Consider the following 18,634-nt stretch of genomic DNA (forward strand, 5'->3'; position numbering starts at 1 on the left):
TGCGGTGACGTCGCGGCTTGTGATTGGCCGCGCGGCCGCCCATGTGACCGCTCGCGCGGCCAATCACAAGCCGCGACGTCACCGAAGGTCCTGGAAGGGCTGATTGTAAGAAAGGAAGGAAGGCTGCCGGAAAGAAGCAGGGCGCGTCCGAGGGTGAGTATATACCTAATAGGAATATACTCACCCTCGGCCGTGCCCTGCTTCTTTCCGGCAGCCTTCCTTCCTAAGAATCAGCCCTTCCAGGACCTTCGGTGACGTCGCGGCTTGTGATTGGCCGCGCGAGCGGTCACATGGGCGGCCGCGCGGCCAATCACAAGCCGCGACGTCACCGCAAGGTCCTGGAAGGCTGATTCTAAGGAAGGAAGGTTCCCGGTTAGTACCAGGGCGCGTCGGAGGGTAAGTATTGCGATATTTTTTATTTTAATTCTTTATTTTACACTTAAATCTGAATTCCGATACCAATTCCCGATATCTTAAACATATCGGGAATCGGTATCGGAATTCCGATTCTAGATTCAAAAGATCGCCGACTTCATGGCCGACCCCACACTCGGGTCGGGTTTCATGAAACCCGACCTTGCCAAAAGTCGGCGACTTTAGAAAAATTTCGACCTGTTTCGCTCAACCCTACCGAGCACTAACAGATACTCGGAGATCACCCGATATTGCTCGAGAAACCCCAGTAATGAGTATACTCGCTCATCACTACTCATTGCCGCCTCACCGGTGCCTCATTGCCGCCTCACGGGCATACCTCCCAACCGTCCTGGAACCAGCGGGACAGTCCCAATTTTGAGCTTGTTACTTTTCCCGCACTGTCAGGGCCACCATCGGCATTACTGCCCTGATTGTCGTATGGGGCCCGATGACGAGAGGGCCCACATCGGGCCCTGTCTCTTCTGGTCATATGGCCCCAGTGGCAGGATCTTTACGGTTCGGTAGCTGAACCTGTATCTGAGATTCCGGTTTCGTTAAGCTCTAATTCTGTGCGGGCCCGGACCGCCATGGCAATAATTAAAAGAAATCCAGCCATATAATCTCATAGTACCGCCATACCCCCACACACAGTATAATTAATGTTCCTACAATACCACCATACCCCCACACAGTATAATCTTCTCATAGTACCACCATACCCCCACACACAGCATAAAGCTTCCACAATAGTGGCTAACCACAGGCACAGGGCAGCAGGATACTCTGCACAGGGTCCAGTCGCAGTTAAAGGGGATGTCATGGTGGATGCGACCCGGTCCGTTGCCCTGGGACTCACTGTAAAAGGGGAACCTGCTTTAAAGAGGAATTGTGATAAAGTCTGTCGTGACACCACCTGTGTTTTCGGTCAGGGGGACCGACGCTGCTTTAAAGGGGTCTTCTGGTGGATGTTGTTGCAGCAATGATGGTGACGCTTCCCACAGGTGAAGCGGGGTCCACAGGGCTCCCAAGGTGTGTGGCAAAGATGGTGTATGCCAATGAATAAGTGGAGGACACAAGTTGTAAAGTCTTTACCTGGTTTACTGTTATTAGCAGGCCACAGTCCAGGATACCAGGCACGGGTGATGTGGTCCGGCCGGCTTGGAGGCAAAGGTGATCCCTCTTCCAGGGGAGGTCCGTAAGCCTTTCCTACTTGCGCTTAGTTGGCGAGGACCCTGCTGCTTGTAGCTTGCTGGCAAGGAATCCTCTCTCTCCCGCGCTGGAACAGATGCCTGAACAGTAGGCAGTTTGAGCCTTTTTATAGGGTCTCTACCACGATTCCGGCTCTTAGAGTACTGCTGTACCTCATGCTTGGTTGGTGTAGGCAGTTAACGCGTAGTCTAGTGCCCTCCTGTTCTGCTTTGTGTCTTAAAGTCCAATAAAAGCCTCGGGCTCCCGGTACCCGTTTTCTGTGCTTTGACTCTGAGGGTGCCCGGTCTAGTTCCCCTCTGAGCCCTGTTCCACTCCTGTGCTCCTTTCCTCAATGCTCCACTGCATGCAACAACCTTTCAGGTTCTCTCTTCCCTGGAGCCGCAGCACAATCCTGGCTGCCAGCTCCAATGTCTGCTGTCTCAGACTTCCTTCTCCTTTTGTGTCTCTCTGACTGCCTAACTCCTCCTCCAGACCAGGATATATATCCATATATGAGGGAAGCTCTCCTGAATCCGGGTCCTGAGCTCCCTCTCCTGGCCTGGATTCAGAATGTGTTGAATGTGTGTGCTTACCTGGTAAAGAGAATTCTCCTTGCCTCCACCCATGACATCGCCCACCCCAAAAGGAAGGCAACATCACTGCAACAACCTGTTACCTGGGGTGTTGCATTTCCACAGGCCTGGCCTCCCCCTCACACACAGTGTGTCCCCACAGTACTGCCAACCCCACACTTTCTAATGTTCCCACAGTACTGCCCCCTATGTGCACAATATGGTACCATCCACCTCACTGACTACCTCCGACCACCGACAATAAATACTCACTTAGCCTCATTCTTGGTGCAGATACTAATGAACTCAGGATCTATGAGATATTTACCATACAATAGTTGGATAGGCAGGAGTTTGTCATCCATAACGGTAGCCCACTCGGTTGCTATGATGCCTATGAATTGACAGGGCTCGGTGGGGTGTGGTATTGGTCACCCTCTCCTTCCCATCATCACAATGTCAGCGATATCCACATTCCCATGACGGTGATACCGCTGAATAGATTAGTGGATCAGGGAGTGGAAAGCTCCTGATCCACCATTCAGCCTTCACTTCTGAGTCTGTGCCTGCAGTGCACGGAGTCTCAATGACGTCACTACATCACACCTGTAGTGCGGAGCCTCAGTACTCACACCGCACAGACCAGAGCAGCGCTCCACAGGAACCGGGTTGGGTGAGTAGTGTGTGTTTATATCAAATATCAGGAATTGTGGGGGCATCATATTAAGAGAAGAGCTGTTGGGACTCTCATACTGACTGTGTGGCTGGTAGGGGCCATTATACTGGGGTTGTGGTGGACTGTAAATGCCTCCATACTGAGTGGGGATTTATTTTGTGTAGCACCTTGTGGTGGCCATAATTAGAGATGAGCGAATATGTTCGAAAAATGATCGCCAAACATAAATCGGGCACGAATATGGTACATTCGGATTCATTCTCGGTAAGACGAGCATTTTCCTTAAGATCTGAAAAAGTCTGTAACATTAGGTAAAAGACATAATAGAGGCCCGGCAATACATGTGCCGTGTTTAGTAAAATCACAGCCACCAATGTGGGAGACTGGGGTTCAAATCCTGGTTCTGCCCTGTTGGACATAATATACCAGTAGTGGTCCATAACACTATTATTTATTTATATAGCACCATTAATTCCATGGTGCTGTACATGAGAAAGGGGTTACATACAGGGTTATAGATATCTTTACCGTAAACAAATTTACAGTGACAGACTGGTGCAGAGGGGAGAGGACCCTGTCCTTGTGGACTTACATTCTATGGGATAGTGGAGAAGAGACAGAAGGTCGGGGCGAGGCGGCAGAATGGTTATTGCAGGCTGTAGGCTTTCTTGAAAAGATGGGTTTTCTGGTTCCGTCTGAGGGTGGTGGATAGTCGGACGTGTTGAGTCGTGGAATTCCAGAGGATGGGGGATATTCGGGAGAAATCTTGGAGGCGGTTGTGTGAGGAACGAGTAAGTGTGGAGGAGAGTAGGAGGTCTTGGGAGGATCGGAGATTACGTGAGGGAAGATATTGGGTGCCTACCTCAGTAAACATGATGTCACAAGCAAAGAGAGTCATGCCGGCTCAGACGTCGCCTGGATTAACAAGGTCCGCGTCAGATGTCGAGGAACCAGGACAATCTGATGATAAATGGTCTACTGGACCAAAACTATACATGGACAAGGCAAGAGGGAATGGGAGCCAGTGAAGAGATTTGCAGAGGGCAGAAGCAGAAGAGGAGAGAGATGAATTAGTCGGGCAGCAGAGTTAAGGATGGACTGGAGAGGTGCAAGGGTTTTAGCAGGGAGGCCACAGAAAAGGATGTTGAAGTAGTCGAAGCGGGAGATCATCACACATCCTGAATCCCATAGTCCAGTACCCATATGCATATCATACATATCCTCCATCCCATAGCCCAGTGCCCATATACCCATCATACATCCTCCATCCCATAGTCCAGTGCCCATATACCCATCACACATCCTCCATCCCATAGTCCAGTGCCCATATACCCATCACACATCCTCCATCCCATAGTCCAGGGCCCATATACCCATCACACATATCCTCCATCCCAAAGTCCAGTGCCCATATACCCATCACACATCCTCCATCCCATAGTCCAGTGCCCATATACCCATCATGCATATCCTCCATCCTATAGTCCAGTGCCCATATACCATCACACATCCTCCATCCCATAGTCCAGTGCCCATATACCCATCATGCATATCCTCCATCCTATAGTCCAGTGCCCATATACCATCACACATCCTCCATCCCATAGTCCAGGGCCCATATACCATCACACATCCTCCATCCCATAGTCCAGGGCCCATTTACCCATCACACATCCTCCATCCCATAGTCCAGGGCCCATTTACCCATCACACATCCTCCATCCTATAGTCTAGTGCCCATATACCCATCACACATATCCTCCATCCCATAGTCCAGTTCCCATATACCCAACATACATCCATCCCATAGTCCCGAGCTGGGAGGCCCCCAAATACATTATATAGTCGCCCAAACCCCCGAAATCAGTGATTTCCTGGAACTTTAGTCTAATGTGTATGGGGGCGGTAAAAGGTAACTTATTGGATGCAGCCTCTGGCCTAATAGACCTTCATACATTGCAGCCCAGACCCCATTATTAGGCATGTAAGTATCGTAATAACTAGGCCGCCCCATACTATCCAGTACTTGGGGGCGGGGGGCGTTCAGCCAAACTCTGTCAGACCTGAGATGTAACGTGATAGAAGATTCCAGTGCGGGGAAGACGGGAAACCTTCATATAGAGGCCGGTGGTGATGGAGTCAGTGACCGACTCTGGCCAAATCTGTCTCTAGAGCCGTAGTAGAAGATGAAGATGATCGTCCTCATCATGGAGTAGTTATTTCTCATGTCGCGGGTAATGAATATCTCCTGCAGTATTGCTAATGCCGATTCCAGGTCGGTAAATGAGACGAGAATTAGTCTACGAGAAGATGAGTCTATGAGAAACGTATTCAGCTGCCGACTCCGAGGAGGAAACTGCTTGTTGTCTGTGGCCTAAATATATAGGATTTATTAGTAGATGTAAAGAAGGAAACTAAATACTGTAAAATAATAAATCTCCTCATATGTTTCCCTTATTATCTCCAGTAATTCTATTATTACACAGGATTCTTATGATACATCGGCTCATCTTCTCATTCAGGTCTCTACAATATCGGATCCGCTCAGTGAAGATCTTCCACAAAAGAGAATTTTCCTGATTTACCCATCAGTGATGGATATGGACAGAGACAAGATGGCGGAGAGGATATTACACCTCACCCTAGAGATCCTCTTCCGGCTTACTGGAGAGGTGAGAGATTCTGATGACGTCACATTACATCATTCTTATCTATGGGAATAACAGATGGACAGAACTGGAGAGGTGAGGACTCTGGAAATGTCTGTAGTGAGATTTATTAATGTGTCTCTCCATTACCAGGATTACACAGTGGTGAAGAAGACCTCTAGTGATCGCTGTCAGGACCCTGTGTCTGAGGGATGGGAAAGACCCCTGAGCCCAATCACGGGGCCTCCACCTCACCCCCTGATCCATGAGGACATCAATGACCAGAAGATCCTAGAACTCGCCTACAAGATGATTGAGCTGCTGACTGGAGAGGTGACACTGCTGGGAATGCTGGGACATTATACAGTAACACTATGAAGGGATCGGGGGATGACAGTATCATTGTATGTGTCAGGTTCCTGTAAGGTGTCAGGATGTCGCCGTCTATTTCTCCATGGAGGAGTGGGAGTATTTAGAAGGACACAGAGATCAGTACAAGGACGTCATAATGGAGGTTCCCCAGCCCCTCACATCTCCAGGTAATAGGACTAAATACACACGGCCTATAATTATCTGTATGTAAAGAATGAATTCACTCCCTGTATGTGTTTCCTCCAGATCTATCCAGTATGAGGACAACACCAGAGAGATGTCCCCGTCCACTTCCACAGGACTGTAACCAAGAAGATCCCAATGCTCCTCAGGATCACCAGGTAGATGGAGAGAAGGTGTCAGGAGATCTCCACTATGATGTGTAGACGCCGGTGAAGGTCTTGTGCTCAGTCTTGTTTTATCCACCAGTATTATATATTTTATACTTGTGTAATGAGAACGTTTGGAGATGGCAGGATTAGAGCTGATCATAGATGAGACTTCTCCATCTGTTGGTGACTTTGACAATATTTGTTTCAGGGTGAAGATCTGACCCATATTAATACTACAGAGACATATGTGAGGGGGGATGAGCGGCGTCAAGAGGAGATTCCTACATATGGCTACCCAGGTGAGTAGTAACCACTAAATGCAGAGAAGTCACAGATTTTTCTCAGTCACCGGCTGTGGCTGCTTTATCGGTGGTGTAGTCCGGCCGTATTACCATGATTGCCATTTTGCCTCTAGACCACAACATTCTCCTTCTATACACTGACCTGAGAGGCTTCCTGATCATCACTGCGCATGAGAGGAAGCCTCTCAGGTCTGGAGACCCGGATGTCGTCATGACTACATGGGGTCTCCATGGCAGTGATCGAGACCACTCATCATGCCACAGGGTCTAGGATCCAAAGGCAGAGGGGCTGTCGGCCCATGTAGTGAGGGACCAGCGACCTGTCATAAGCCAATACAGATGCATATGTAATCAGCACACCACATAAAGCCCTGCCCACAGCCCCATCTCAAGACTATCAAGGGATTCTAGAGAGAAATGTGCTGCCCAGTGTCAGAAAGTTTGGTCTCGGTCACAAGTCATGGGTCTTGCAACAGAATAATGACCCAAAACACACAGCTAAAAGCACCCAAGAATGGCTAAGAGGAAAACATTGTACTGTTCTGAAGTGGCCTTCTGTGAGCCCTGACCTAAATCCTATTGAGCATCTTTGGAAAGAGCTGAAACCTGCCGTCTGGAAAAGGCAACCTTCAAACACGAGACAACTGGAGCAGTTTACTCTTGAGCAGTGGCCAAAATACCCGTCGAGAGGTGCAGAAGTATCATTGACAGTTACAGGAATTGTTTGATTGCAGTGATTGCCTCAAAAGATTGTGCAGCAAGAGGGAGCGTGGCCAGCAGCCAAAGGAGCAGGACGTGCCTCTCTGAGCTCCCTAAGCTGCGGGGACAATCCGCCGGTTTTTCGGCACTTTAGAGGCCCATCCAAGCTGCAAAAAGCAGCAGCATATAGCCCCTAGGCCACAGAAGTAAAACCGGGCCGCGGTGGTGAGAGGCAGACTGGAGTTGCGGCGCCGGTTTGGGGCCTACTATCAGGCCTGAAGCCTGAGAGACGCTGGCGCAGCCCATCTCTGGCTGGGAGGCTTTTGGCGTCTCCCCGCCCTCTTGGAGCAGCCCATACTGTGCCTCCCCGGGAAGCCTGTACCAGCCGGAGCGGAGGGAACCGGAGGCCGCCGCACAGTAAGTCGCGGCAGCGCCGCGAGACCGCGCCCTGCTCCGCCTCCTCCCGCTCCTTGGGGGTGACGTCGCGGACCCCGGCTCGCGCTGCTGGAGCATCGGCGGTGCTTACCTGCCGGTGGCGGTCCCGGAACCTCTGCTGGACTGTACCGCCCGCTCCCCTATGCGCTCTCCTCTGAAGTGCGGGCCCTGCGGAGATCACTGCTGCCGCTGGGTGGCGGGTAGCCCACGCTGGAAGCCGACTGCCCAGGAGACACACAGCCACTAGCTACGGACTGGCGGGCGCAGCACACCGAATCCCTGGGGCTGCTGCCCTGACAGCTCTGCCATAGGAGACCCAGCACCCCCCGGTAGACGGCAGGCCTACCAGCACCCAATAGCAAAGGTGAGAGACTTTTGCTACACTCCCCCCCCCCCCCCTCCCCCTCTGCTTGAACTACCTGTGAGGAGAGTGGGATCTGGAGGCTGGGGAACTGTCATCCCCCTCGGCTAGGCGCACACGACCGTGAGAGTCTGGAACTTTTGCGGTGTTCTGCCTCCCGCAGAGAGCACCCCACGCCACCGGCCTCCCGATCTGTTAATCCTTCTCCACTGGCACAATTGTACAGGGGACTATTTTCTAATGCAACACCTACCTAGTAAGACCCAGCCTACAAAATACCCCGAAATCGCTGCAATGCCCTAACCTTCCCCTCATACACCTGCTAGGGGATACAGCGCAATATGCCATATCCTAGACTTCATTCTCTTTAACCCCTTCATGACCTTGGGATTTTTCGTTTTTCCGTGTTCGTTTTTCACTCCCCTCCTTCCCAGAGCCATAACTTTTTTATTTTTCCGTGAATTTGGCCATGTGAGGGCTTATTTTTTGCGGGACGAGTTGTACTTTTGAACAACATCATTGGTTTCAGCATGTCGTGTACTAGAAAACGGGAAAAAAATTCCAAGTGCGGTGAAATTGCAAAAAAAGTGCAATCCCACACTTGTTTTTTGTTTTGGCTTTTTTGCTAGGTTCACTAAATGCTAAAACTGACCTGCCATTATGATTCTCCAGGTCCGTACGAGTTCATAGACACTTAACATGACTAGGCTATTTTTTACCTAAGTGGTGAAAAAAAATTCCAAACTTTGCTTAAAAAAAAAAAAAATTGCGCCATTTCTGATACTTGTAGCGTCTCCATTTTTCATGATCTGGGGTCGGTTGAGGGCTTATTTTTTTCGTGCCGAGATGACGTTTTTAATGATAGCATTTTGGTGCAGATACGTTCTTTTGATCGCCCGTTATTGCATTTTAATGCAATGTCACGGCGACCAAAAAAACGTAATTCTGGCGTTTCGCATTTTTTTCTCGCTACGCCGTTTAGTGATCAGGTTAATGCTTTTTTTTAATTGATAGATCGGGCGATTCTGAGTGCGGCAATACCAAATATGTGTAGATTTGATTTTTTTAAATTCATTTATTTTGATTGGGGCGAAAGGGGGGTGATTTTAAACTTTTATATTTTTTTTATTTTTTTCACATTTTTTTTTTTTACTTTTTTTTTTTACTTTTGCCATGCTTCAATAGCCTCCATGGGAGGCTAGAAGCAGGCATAGCACGATCGGCTCTGCTACATAGCAGCGATCACCAGATCGCTGCTATGTAGCAGAATTGCAGGTGTGCTGTGAGCGCCGACCACAAGGTGGCGCTTACAGCTGCCGGGGATCAGTAACCATAGAGATCTCAAGGACCTCTATGGTTACTATTCTGACGCATCGCCGACCCCCGATCATGTGATGGGGGTCGGCGATGCGATCATTTCCGGCCGCCCGGCCGGAAGCGGTAGTTAAATGCCGCTGTCTGCGTTTGACAGCGGCATTTAACTAGTTAATGGGTGCGGGCAGATCGCGATTCTGCCCGTGCCTATTACGGGCACATGTCAGCTGTTCAAAACAGCTGACATGTCCCGGCTTTGATGCGGGCTCACCGACGGAGCCCTGCATCAAAGCAGGGGATCTGACCTCGGACGTACTATCCCGTCCGAGGTCAGAAGGGGGTTAATATGGAATATACATCACGGGGATCTACTTCCACCCATATTCTAATTGCCCTCATGCCTAAAGCGCGTAGAGCCAATTCAAAACAACCTAGTAACAGGTTTGCCGCATTAACAGACTTGGACGCCGACATGTCTTGTGGACCATTTTCCCAGTCGGAGTCCTCCAACTCTTCCATGCCTGACTGAGCAGACTCTGAGATGATTCCGGCTTCTACCACCAAAACCCCAAACACCCCTACTCCGGACCAAACGGCTCTACTGTCACAGTCCAATCTATCTTACATTCTGAATTGCTCAAGATTTCGGACAAGTTGACTAAGGACATAACCAAAGAGATCAGAGAACTTGGTTCCCGTACTTCCGACCTTGAAGATAAAATGGAGTCGACCCTTCTAAATCTAGCAACCCATGAAAAAGATATTGAAATGTTACAGGACGAGATCCTCACCCTAAACAGCAAGCTAGAAGACTTTGAAAACCGAGACCGTAGGAGCAATATTGGGATTAGGGGAATACCAGAAACAGTCACCGACCTCCAGTCCACTGCGACAGCTCTGTTTCAAGAACTACTACCGGGGATCTCCATCGAGCGCTTAGAAATGGACCGCATCCACAGAGCCTTAATTAAATGTAAGACAAATGGTCCGCCGCGAGACATCATCGTTAAAATGCACTTTGACAAAACTAAGGAACAGCTCCTACAAGCGGCAAGAAAATCTGCACCGCTATCATTCCAAGGCCACTCATTCGAGCTGTTCTCAGACCTGGCCCCTACCACCATCGCCAAGCGACGAGCTATGAAGCCATACCTGGAGATTCTACGATCCAATAACCTCAAATATCGCTGGGGATTCCCCTTTAGGCCGGGGTCACACTAGACCGTAATACGGACGAGTGCAATGCGATAAAAAATCGCATAGCACTCGTCCCAATGTTAATCAATGGGGCAGCTCCCATCATCCGATATTTTCTCGGCCGTATTCAGGATCCGAGTGAAATCGCAGCATGCTGCGATTGTCAGCGTTTCTCTGCCGAGAAACGCCAATGATAGTCTATGGTGGTGAGAAAAAATAGCACAGCACACGGACCATCAGTGTGCCTTGCGAGAAATTCTCAGGCATTGGGCAGGTGACAGGAAAGGCTCAGCCATTATTTGCTCATTTTGCAAGTGTGTTAGAAAATCTCACCATACGGATGCCATACGGATGTCACACGGATGTCACACGGATCATTTGATGCGAGAAAATCGCATCCTCGCACTGCACACGGATCACTGTTTTGGTAACATTTGTGCGATTCTCATCCGTTAAAAACGGACCGTTTTTTTATACGTTGTGTGTGTCCCCGGCCTTAGACTCATATTCTCCCACCTTTATATGACCCACACAGTTTTCTCTGCCAAAGTAGGGAGCCGTTGCTTGGCTAAACTACAAATCATGGATCCCTCTTTGCCCCCCCCCCCCCCCCCCGCTTGCTTCCTCTCAGCCTCGGCCAGAGAGTTGCCGATCATATATATATATATTCTATTCTACCGGAATGTTTCAAATACAACACAAAGTTTTATAACGGCTTCAGTTAGTTATGCTATTGGGCGTAGTTGTTATCTTTTGTAACCTGACCTATGCCCTCTATTTACTAGCCGCTACAATAGGTTGATAAGATAGAACATCATTGAACACCCCCTAGAAGGTTGAATCAGGCCCCCAGTTCGACTTTATCACGTATTTGATTACATTTCCGTTACGATCACATAAAGTTTTTTTCTTGCGCTGCCCCTAGCAGACCTTTATGACCCCACAGTGTCCTCACACACTGCCGCTCAGCACATAGTGCTTAGCCAACACTACAGTTACCCCTTCCCCCTTTACAGACTTTCTCACCCTACCCAAACTACAGGCACCTTTCAATCTACCCTATTCCCCAACCCAACCACTTACCCGGGCCCAAACTACCTGCTTAGTTCATTCTGCAATGCCTCCTCTGCTCCTACTGATAAACCACAATCAACGATAACCACAAGCAAATCACACAACCTTCTAAAATGCCACTCAAAATCATATCGCACAATGTGAGGGGACTTAACTCCCCACATAAACGCACCAAGGCCTTCCGCTACTATAGATCCCAGCAGGCAGATGTGGTATGTCTTAAAGAAACGCACTTTTCAACTAAATCTTGCCCTAGATTTTTGGCCGCTTCTTACCTGCTTTTTCTATACAGCAAACGCCCCAAACAAAACTAAAGGCGTAGCTATCTGTTTTAAGAAATCTGTCTCGTTTGTTTTTAAATCTTCAGTAGCCGATAAAGGAAGGTCACTATATCATGGTGACAGGCACAATAACTGACGAATTGGTGACCTTTGTTTCCTACTATGCCCCTAATACCCACCAAGCCGCCTTCTTTTCTCAACTACTAGAATTGATTTCAGAGTATGCCCAAGGCACCACAATCTTATGCGGAGACTCCAATTGTGTACTTAAAGCTAGCCTAGACAAGTCCTTAAGCCGCCACTCATCTACTCCTCCGCCACCATACCCTTCTGCAGACTCAGCCACCCTCAACAAACTCCTTTCCCAATACCACTGGATAGACCTATGAAGGGAACTTCACCTTTTTCTCTGCACGCCACCTAGTGTACACTAGAATTGATCATATTCTGGTTCATCCTTCCTTTATCCCAAATGTATCAAATATCTCAATCCAATCTACTCCCTGGTCGGACCATTCCCCAAATCTAATCACATGCTCAACACTCCACCCACGGCCCCGCTCATTCAATTGGACCCTTAATGATTCACTGCTCTCCTATCCTGAAATCGCCCAAAAATTGAAAAATCATATCGATGAATATTTCTCTTTGAACAAACAATCAGCCTCTTCGCCGATTTCCTTATGGAAGGCACACAAAGCAGTACTTAGAGGTCTCTGCATCCAAGAAGCCTCTCGCAAGAAAAAAGATAGAAATGCGAAAATAGCCGATTTGGAGAGCAGGGTGTCAGCTTTGGAGTCCCAGATGAAAACCACACCTTCACCCACCACATATCGAGACCTCCTCCACGCTCGGACAGAACTAGACCTTCACCTCTCCGAGAACGCCGACCGTGCTATACGTTGGTCACAGCAACGCTTCTACGCCATTAATAATAAAAATAATTCTAACCTCACCCGCCGCTTAAAATGCAATTTTCTACCTAGACCCCCATACGCTTGCGCACATCCACAGGTGTTACAACTAACCCACAGCAAATTATTCATGTTTTCCAGCAAAAACTAAAACAGCTGTATAATATAACGCCCCATCTACCACAAATATAGATACCGTGGAGAACTTTTTAGACTCTGTCCCCCTCCCGACCCTTAGTTCTGATATGGTCGAACTTCTTGACCAAGCCATAACCGCTAATGAAATCGAGATAGCCATTGAAAATTTGAAAATTAACAAAAAACCAGGCCCTGACTGGTTTATGGCCCTTCATTATAAAAAATATGCCCCGGCACTGACCCCGCACCTCACTAATTATTTCAACTCCCTGAGAGATGGTAATAAACCAGGCACAGCCTCATTAATGGCTGCAATATCCATGATGCCTAAGCCCAACTCAGATCACTTATTTTGGTCCAATTATAGACCAATATCTTTAGTTAACATAGATCTTAAAATACTGGCTAAAATCCTATCCCAAAGGTTGAATTCAGGCTTAGGTGCATTAATACAGAAAGACCAAGTAGGCTTCGTCCCGCGCCGACAAGCCTTAAACAACATACGGAGGGTCTCCCACTTACTACATCTCTGTAAGCATCGCAGCATATCAAGCGTGTTACTGTCATTAGACATCAAAAAAGCCTTTGACTCTGTATCGTGGCCTTATCTGTTTGCGGAGATGGAAGTTTCCGGAACACTTCCTCTCTTGGATCTACGCTCTCTATAGTTCCCCTTCCGCCAACGTGCGCTACAGCGGCTTCTCCTCTACACTAAGCAGAGGTACCCGACAGGGTTGTCCCCTCTCACCCCTATTGTTTCTCCTAGCGCTCGAACCACTGGCTATCCAGCTGCGACTCAACTCCAAAATACAGGGCGTAGAAGTGGCAACAGTCCCACACAAGCTATTCATGTTTGCAGATGATATTCTACTCCTTCTATCGTCCCCTCAGACGTCCTTACCGGCCCTTCTCCAGACCTTACAAGATTTTGAATCTATATCCGGTCTGCAAATAAATACCGCCAAATCTTACGCAATGAATATATCCCTCCCGCAATCAACTATAACACATCTCCAAAAAGATTTTCCGTTCCAGTGGGTTACTAAACATTTAGATTATTTAGGAGTAAAACTGACGACTAATTTAGACTCCCTCTACACAGCCAATTATCCACCCATGCTCCGAAAACTTCGCCTTTTGCTTCAATCCTGGGAGAAGCTGCACCTCTCATGGCTAGGCCGAGTGCGTGCCTTGAAGATGTCGATTCTTCCTAAGCTACTTTATCTATTCCGTGTCCTGCCAATCCCTATCCCTTCACACTTTCTTAAAATGGCCCAAAGATTAATAGATACTTTCGTTAGGAGGGGAGGTCTCCCCAGAGTAAATAAAGTCACCCTCTACCGTCACCGCCTGAAAGGGGGCTTGGGTGTTCCCAACCTTTCTGAGTATTACCGCGCCGCCCAGTTGGGCCAACTGACCCTATACCACGCCTACACTGAACCTCCATTATGGCTATCCATAATCCACAACCCGACACCATAGATACAATATTATGGATTCTCCCAACCCAACGAAAACATATCTCGAAACCCATTATAAAACTCTCTTGCAATCTGGGACTCACATAAATATTCTTCAAAACTAATTTCACCCTTTTTGCCCCTCGCTCCACTATGGGACAACATCCTATTCCCCCCAGGCATGAGATCCCTTAGATACTTCCATAAGTGGATTGAAGCGGGGATAACTAGAGTTCACCATCTCTTCAATGTGGACGGGATTATCCCATTCCTGGCTCTTAAAGAAAAACACGGTTTTCCCCCTGGAGAGATATTTAGATACTTACAACTAAAGAACTTTGTCTGCTCTTTATTAAAAAATTCTACCCCTCCATACTCCTTTACCTCATTTGAACAAAGGTGTCGTCAAAGCCCCCACGCCTCAGGTACTATATCTCTCCTCTACTCACAAATAAACTCCCCCTCACATAGAAGCTGCTTGAAATACACCTCTCGCTGGGAGTCCGATATTGGGTCTACCATGTCTGACTCAGAGTGGTCCCAAATCTGGTCCTCCTCCACTGGAGGAATACTAAATACCCTCATGCTGGAAACCAACTATAAAGTTCTGACCCGTTGGTATCTGACCCCAGCTAGAGTGGCCAAGGCAGTTGCCAACTACTCCCCAAACTGCTTTAGAGGTTGTAACTCTAATGGAGACATGTTCCATATCTGGTGGCTATGCCCAACTGTTATGAGACTATGGATCAGAATCTACCATTTAGTGTTCTCTGTCACAAATATAAATCTCAGAAAAAATTCCTTTGGAGGCCGTACTCAACAAACGCATCTCCAACATTCCCAAACACACCCAGGCTCTTATATCATTCATATTTTTAGCAACCAAGCAAACTATAGCTTTGGCTTGGAAAAAATCAACCATAGACTTCTCCGCAGTTAAAACACGCCTCTCTTGGTACATGGTCAATGCAAAACGGTCAGCTATTCTTATGGACAAAGTGGGTAAATTTGAGAAAGTATGGCTACCTCGGGCGGAATATAGTAATCACACTGCCTTTGCCGTACCTATGTTTTACTTAACTAACCCTGAACCATCTGACTCAGAATGATTTTCCGCAATTATCGCCCCCCTTTCCCCCTTCCTCCCCTCCCCCACCTTTTTCTCACCCCCCCCCTTTCCTTACCCCCTCCTCCCTTTACCCCCATTGTTGTTACTCATACAATCAAGAAGCACTCGAGTATGATGTACCGGAGAGCGAAAGGGCTCTGCTCTCCCTAGACACAAACAGGGTGTCCTATCACTGGGACCACTGCAAGCAAGGATAAATACGAATAGATAGTGATAAAGTCCACAAAGACATAATTCTATTAAAATATCAATAATATTTTTATTATAAACAGAATATACCAACAAACATATAAAACATGAGTCAAATGCTGCAAAAGTGTGCTGTATGCACCATGAAAGCTAGGGAGGGACAGTAAGGAGGAGACATGACGGAAATAGAGCAAAGGAGGGAACGCTCCTAGTATATCCTTATATCGGTGAGGAAGTGCTAATGCATTCTTTCTATACAGGGTCCCACAGGTATCCCATATACATAACTGGCAAAAAGTTACTGGTAACACATTGCAGGCTTACCCATTATAAGTCTCAGGAAGCACGCCCCCTCCTTCACAACACCCCCGAACGCACGTTTCGCCAAATGGCTTTATCAACAGGGTTCACAAGTGACACGTCCCATGCTGTTTAAATAATAATAGAACCGGAAGTAGCGCCGGACATACCGGCGCGCGTCTTCGCCGAGGCCGCTGCAGCTGGGCGTGCATGTAGGTGGAACTCCACCATGTGACGTCGGGTGACAAGCACGCCCAGCCCGTATCGGCGGCGGCAGCCAGGACGGGCAAACCAGGCCACAGCGGGCATGCGCACTGGCAGTGGCCATCTTTAAGAAGACCACGGTGGCGGCCATTTTATGGAAGAAGAAATCGCTACATACTCCTACAAGGTGCTGTTACATAGAAACAGTGCATCCATAAGGACAATTATAATGAGAAACATAATTATTAATACATTTATCAGAGAGAAGGCTAAAAAATCTACCCCAACTGGGGTTAAAGCACTAACATTATCAAGAAATAGTACAGTGAACAATTAAAGTGACAGTGCAGTATATAACGTGCTAAGATGTATGGCCGAGATAGACATATAGACATAAATGACGGCTTCAGTATCTTGACGTCCAACTGTGATAGAGGGAGTCCAATGTAGCCCATATAGCGTCCAAAAACCGTGGTTCTATAGGAAATAGACTGGAAATGAAGATAAAAAAACACACAAAACAGTTAATAACAACATATACTAAAAACAATGTTGGATATACTCCTTTTACTTCAGAGAGAGAAGAGGATAGAGGTCCCCAATATTACACATGTCCCACGGGCACGGCGAGGCAAAAATACGGTGTACCATAATACCCAAGCACCACAGGGCCAAACCAGTCAAAGGAAGGGGGCGAAGCTTAACTTCTCGTTTAGGCCCTTCGGAGTCAAGGTATCAAGGGTAAAAATCCACTTACACTCTCGTTGTGCTAGTAGTTTGACCATATTACCGCCCCTGATACCTCCGTGTATCCTGTCGATGCCTCTAACTTTAAGGCCTCGAGGATCAGAGCCATGAAAAGTCCGAAAATGTCTCGGCAAGGTCTTAAGACTCGACAAATCTACTGCTTCCTTAGCGGCCAGAATGTCCCGTACATGTTCGCGTGTCCGAACTTTTAACTCCCTAGATGTGTGACCGACATAGACCAAAGAACAGGGGCAGGTGGTGTAATATATAACGAATGATGTGTTACATGAGATAAATTCCCGTATTTTGAATTCCCTGCTCCCATCTGTGGTCCTGAAGGTCCCACATCTAAGGATGTTCGGACACGCGACACATGAGCCGCAAGGAAAGCACCCCTGTCTTGGGCTACTCGCACCCAGGAAGTTTCTATTATCATTTCTCGCCACATAATGGCTCCTCACCAGAGTATCTTTCAAATTTCTTCCCCTCCGTTGCGTCATTAGAGGAACCTCTGTTAAGTGTGAGGCCAAAATCCCATCCGTCTGTAACACAGACCAATGTTTATTGAATACTTCCCGGATGCGACCCCATTGACAGTTTGAGGTCGAGATAAATCTTACCCCGAGCTCATTATTCGATCTGGGCCTCTTTGGCTGAGAGAGTAAATCCTCCCTTCGTGTGGATTTAGCCCTTCCATACCCTGCCCTGACACACCTGCGGCTGTATCCCCGTGCTTGAAAGCGCTCCATAAGGATAGCGGATTGTCTCTCGAAGCGGGTCTCCGTGGAGCATACCCGCCTAGTCCTCAAAAACTGCCCAACTGGGATGGCTTTAATGGTGGAGTAGTTATGTGCCGAGGAGGCGTGCAACAATGAGTTGACAGATGATTCTTTGCGATAGGTCAGTTTCAACAGAGCCATCCTCGGCAACATATAGGGTAATGTCCAAAAAATTGATTCTACTTGCATGCCAGGTGTAAGTAAATTTTAAGTTGAAGTTATTATTATTCAACTCCTGCATAAATTTGGGTAGGCTGGCCTCGCCACCGTTCCAGATCATCAGAACATCATCAATGTAGCGAAACCAGCCCACCACTGGGTCTGCGGCGTGTGCTCCGTCCCCCTGGAAGATGTCTTTCCCAATAACCCACGAACAGATTTGCATATGACGGAGCACACGCCGCACCCATTGCAGTACCTTGTAATTGCAAGTAGAATCTGTCCTTAAAGGGACACTGTCACCTGAATTTGGCGGGAACAATCTTCAGCCATGGAGGCGGGGTTTTTGGGTGTTTGATTCACCCTTTCCTTACCCGCTGGCTGCATGCTGGCTGCAATATTGGATTGAAGTTCATTCTCTGTCCTCCGTAGTACATGCCTGCACAAGGCAATCTTGTCTTGCGCAGGCGTGTACTATGAAGGACAGAGAATGAACTTCAATCCAATATTGCAGCCAGCATGCAGCCAGCGGGTAAGGAAAGGGTGAATCGAACACCCGAAAACCCCGCCTCCATGGCTGAAGATTGTTCCCTCCAAATTCAGGTGACAGTGTCCCTTTAAAAACAAAATAATTATGATGTAAAATAAACTCAAGTAGCTCCAAAATAAATTCAGAAAGATGTCCATCCCAGTTGGCAGATTCAAGGAAAAAGCGGGCAGCCCTTAGACCATCTTCGTGTCTAATCG

At 47.9% G+C, this 18,634-nt stretch overlaps 1 protein-coding gene and 1 long non-coding RNA gene across 2 annotated transcripts in view; one reads left to right on the top strand and one right to left on the bottom strand.

Annotated features, from left to right (window-relative positions):
• LOC138657448 (oocyte zinc finger protein XlCOF22-like) overlaps nt 1–18,634 on the top strand; it is a 111,645-nt gene that overhangs the window by 16,047 nt on the left and 76,964 nt on the right. Inside the window, exons 2-6 of the mRNA XM_069745242.1 lie at nt 5,376–5,525; nt 5,655–5,834; nt 5,917–6,040; nt 6,120–6,214; nt 6,414–6,504. Of these exons, the coding sequence (XP_069601343.1) occupies nt 5,448–5,525; nt 5,655–5,834; nt 5,917–6,040; nt 6,120–6,214; nt 6,414–6,504 (568 nt within the window). The 5' untranslated portion in view covers nt 5,376–5,447. The remainder of the gene's footprint in view (nt 1–5,375; nt 5,526–5,654; nt 5,835–5,916; nt 6,041–6,119; nt 6,215–6,413; nt 6,505–18,634) is intronic.
• Nucleotides 15,755–18,634, bottom strand: part of LOC138657476 (uncharacterized) — a 119,264-nt gene continuing 116,384 nt past the window's right edge. The window contains exon 5 of the long non-coding RNA XR_011317049.1: nt 15,755–16,693. This is a non-coding gene — a long non-coding RNA (uncharacterized lncRNA). The remainder of the gene's footprint in view (nt 16,694–18,634) is intronic.

The sequence above is a fragment of the Ranitomeya imitator genome, chromosome 1 (genome assembly GCF_032444005.1).
Source record: "Ranitomeya imitator isolate aRanImi1 chromosome 1, aRanImi1.pri, whole genome shotgun sequence".
Classification (NCBI taxonomy): Eukaryota; Metazoa; Chordata; class Amphibia; order Anura; family Dendrobatidae; genus Ranitomeya; species Ranitomeya imitator.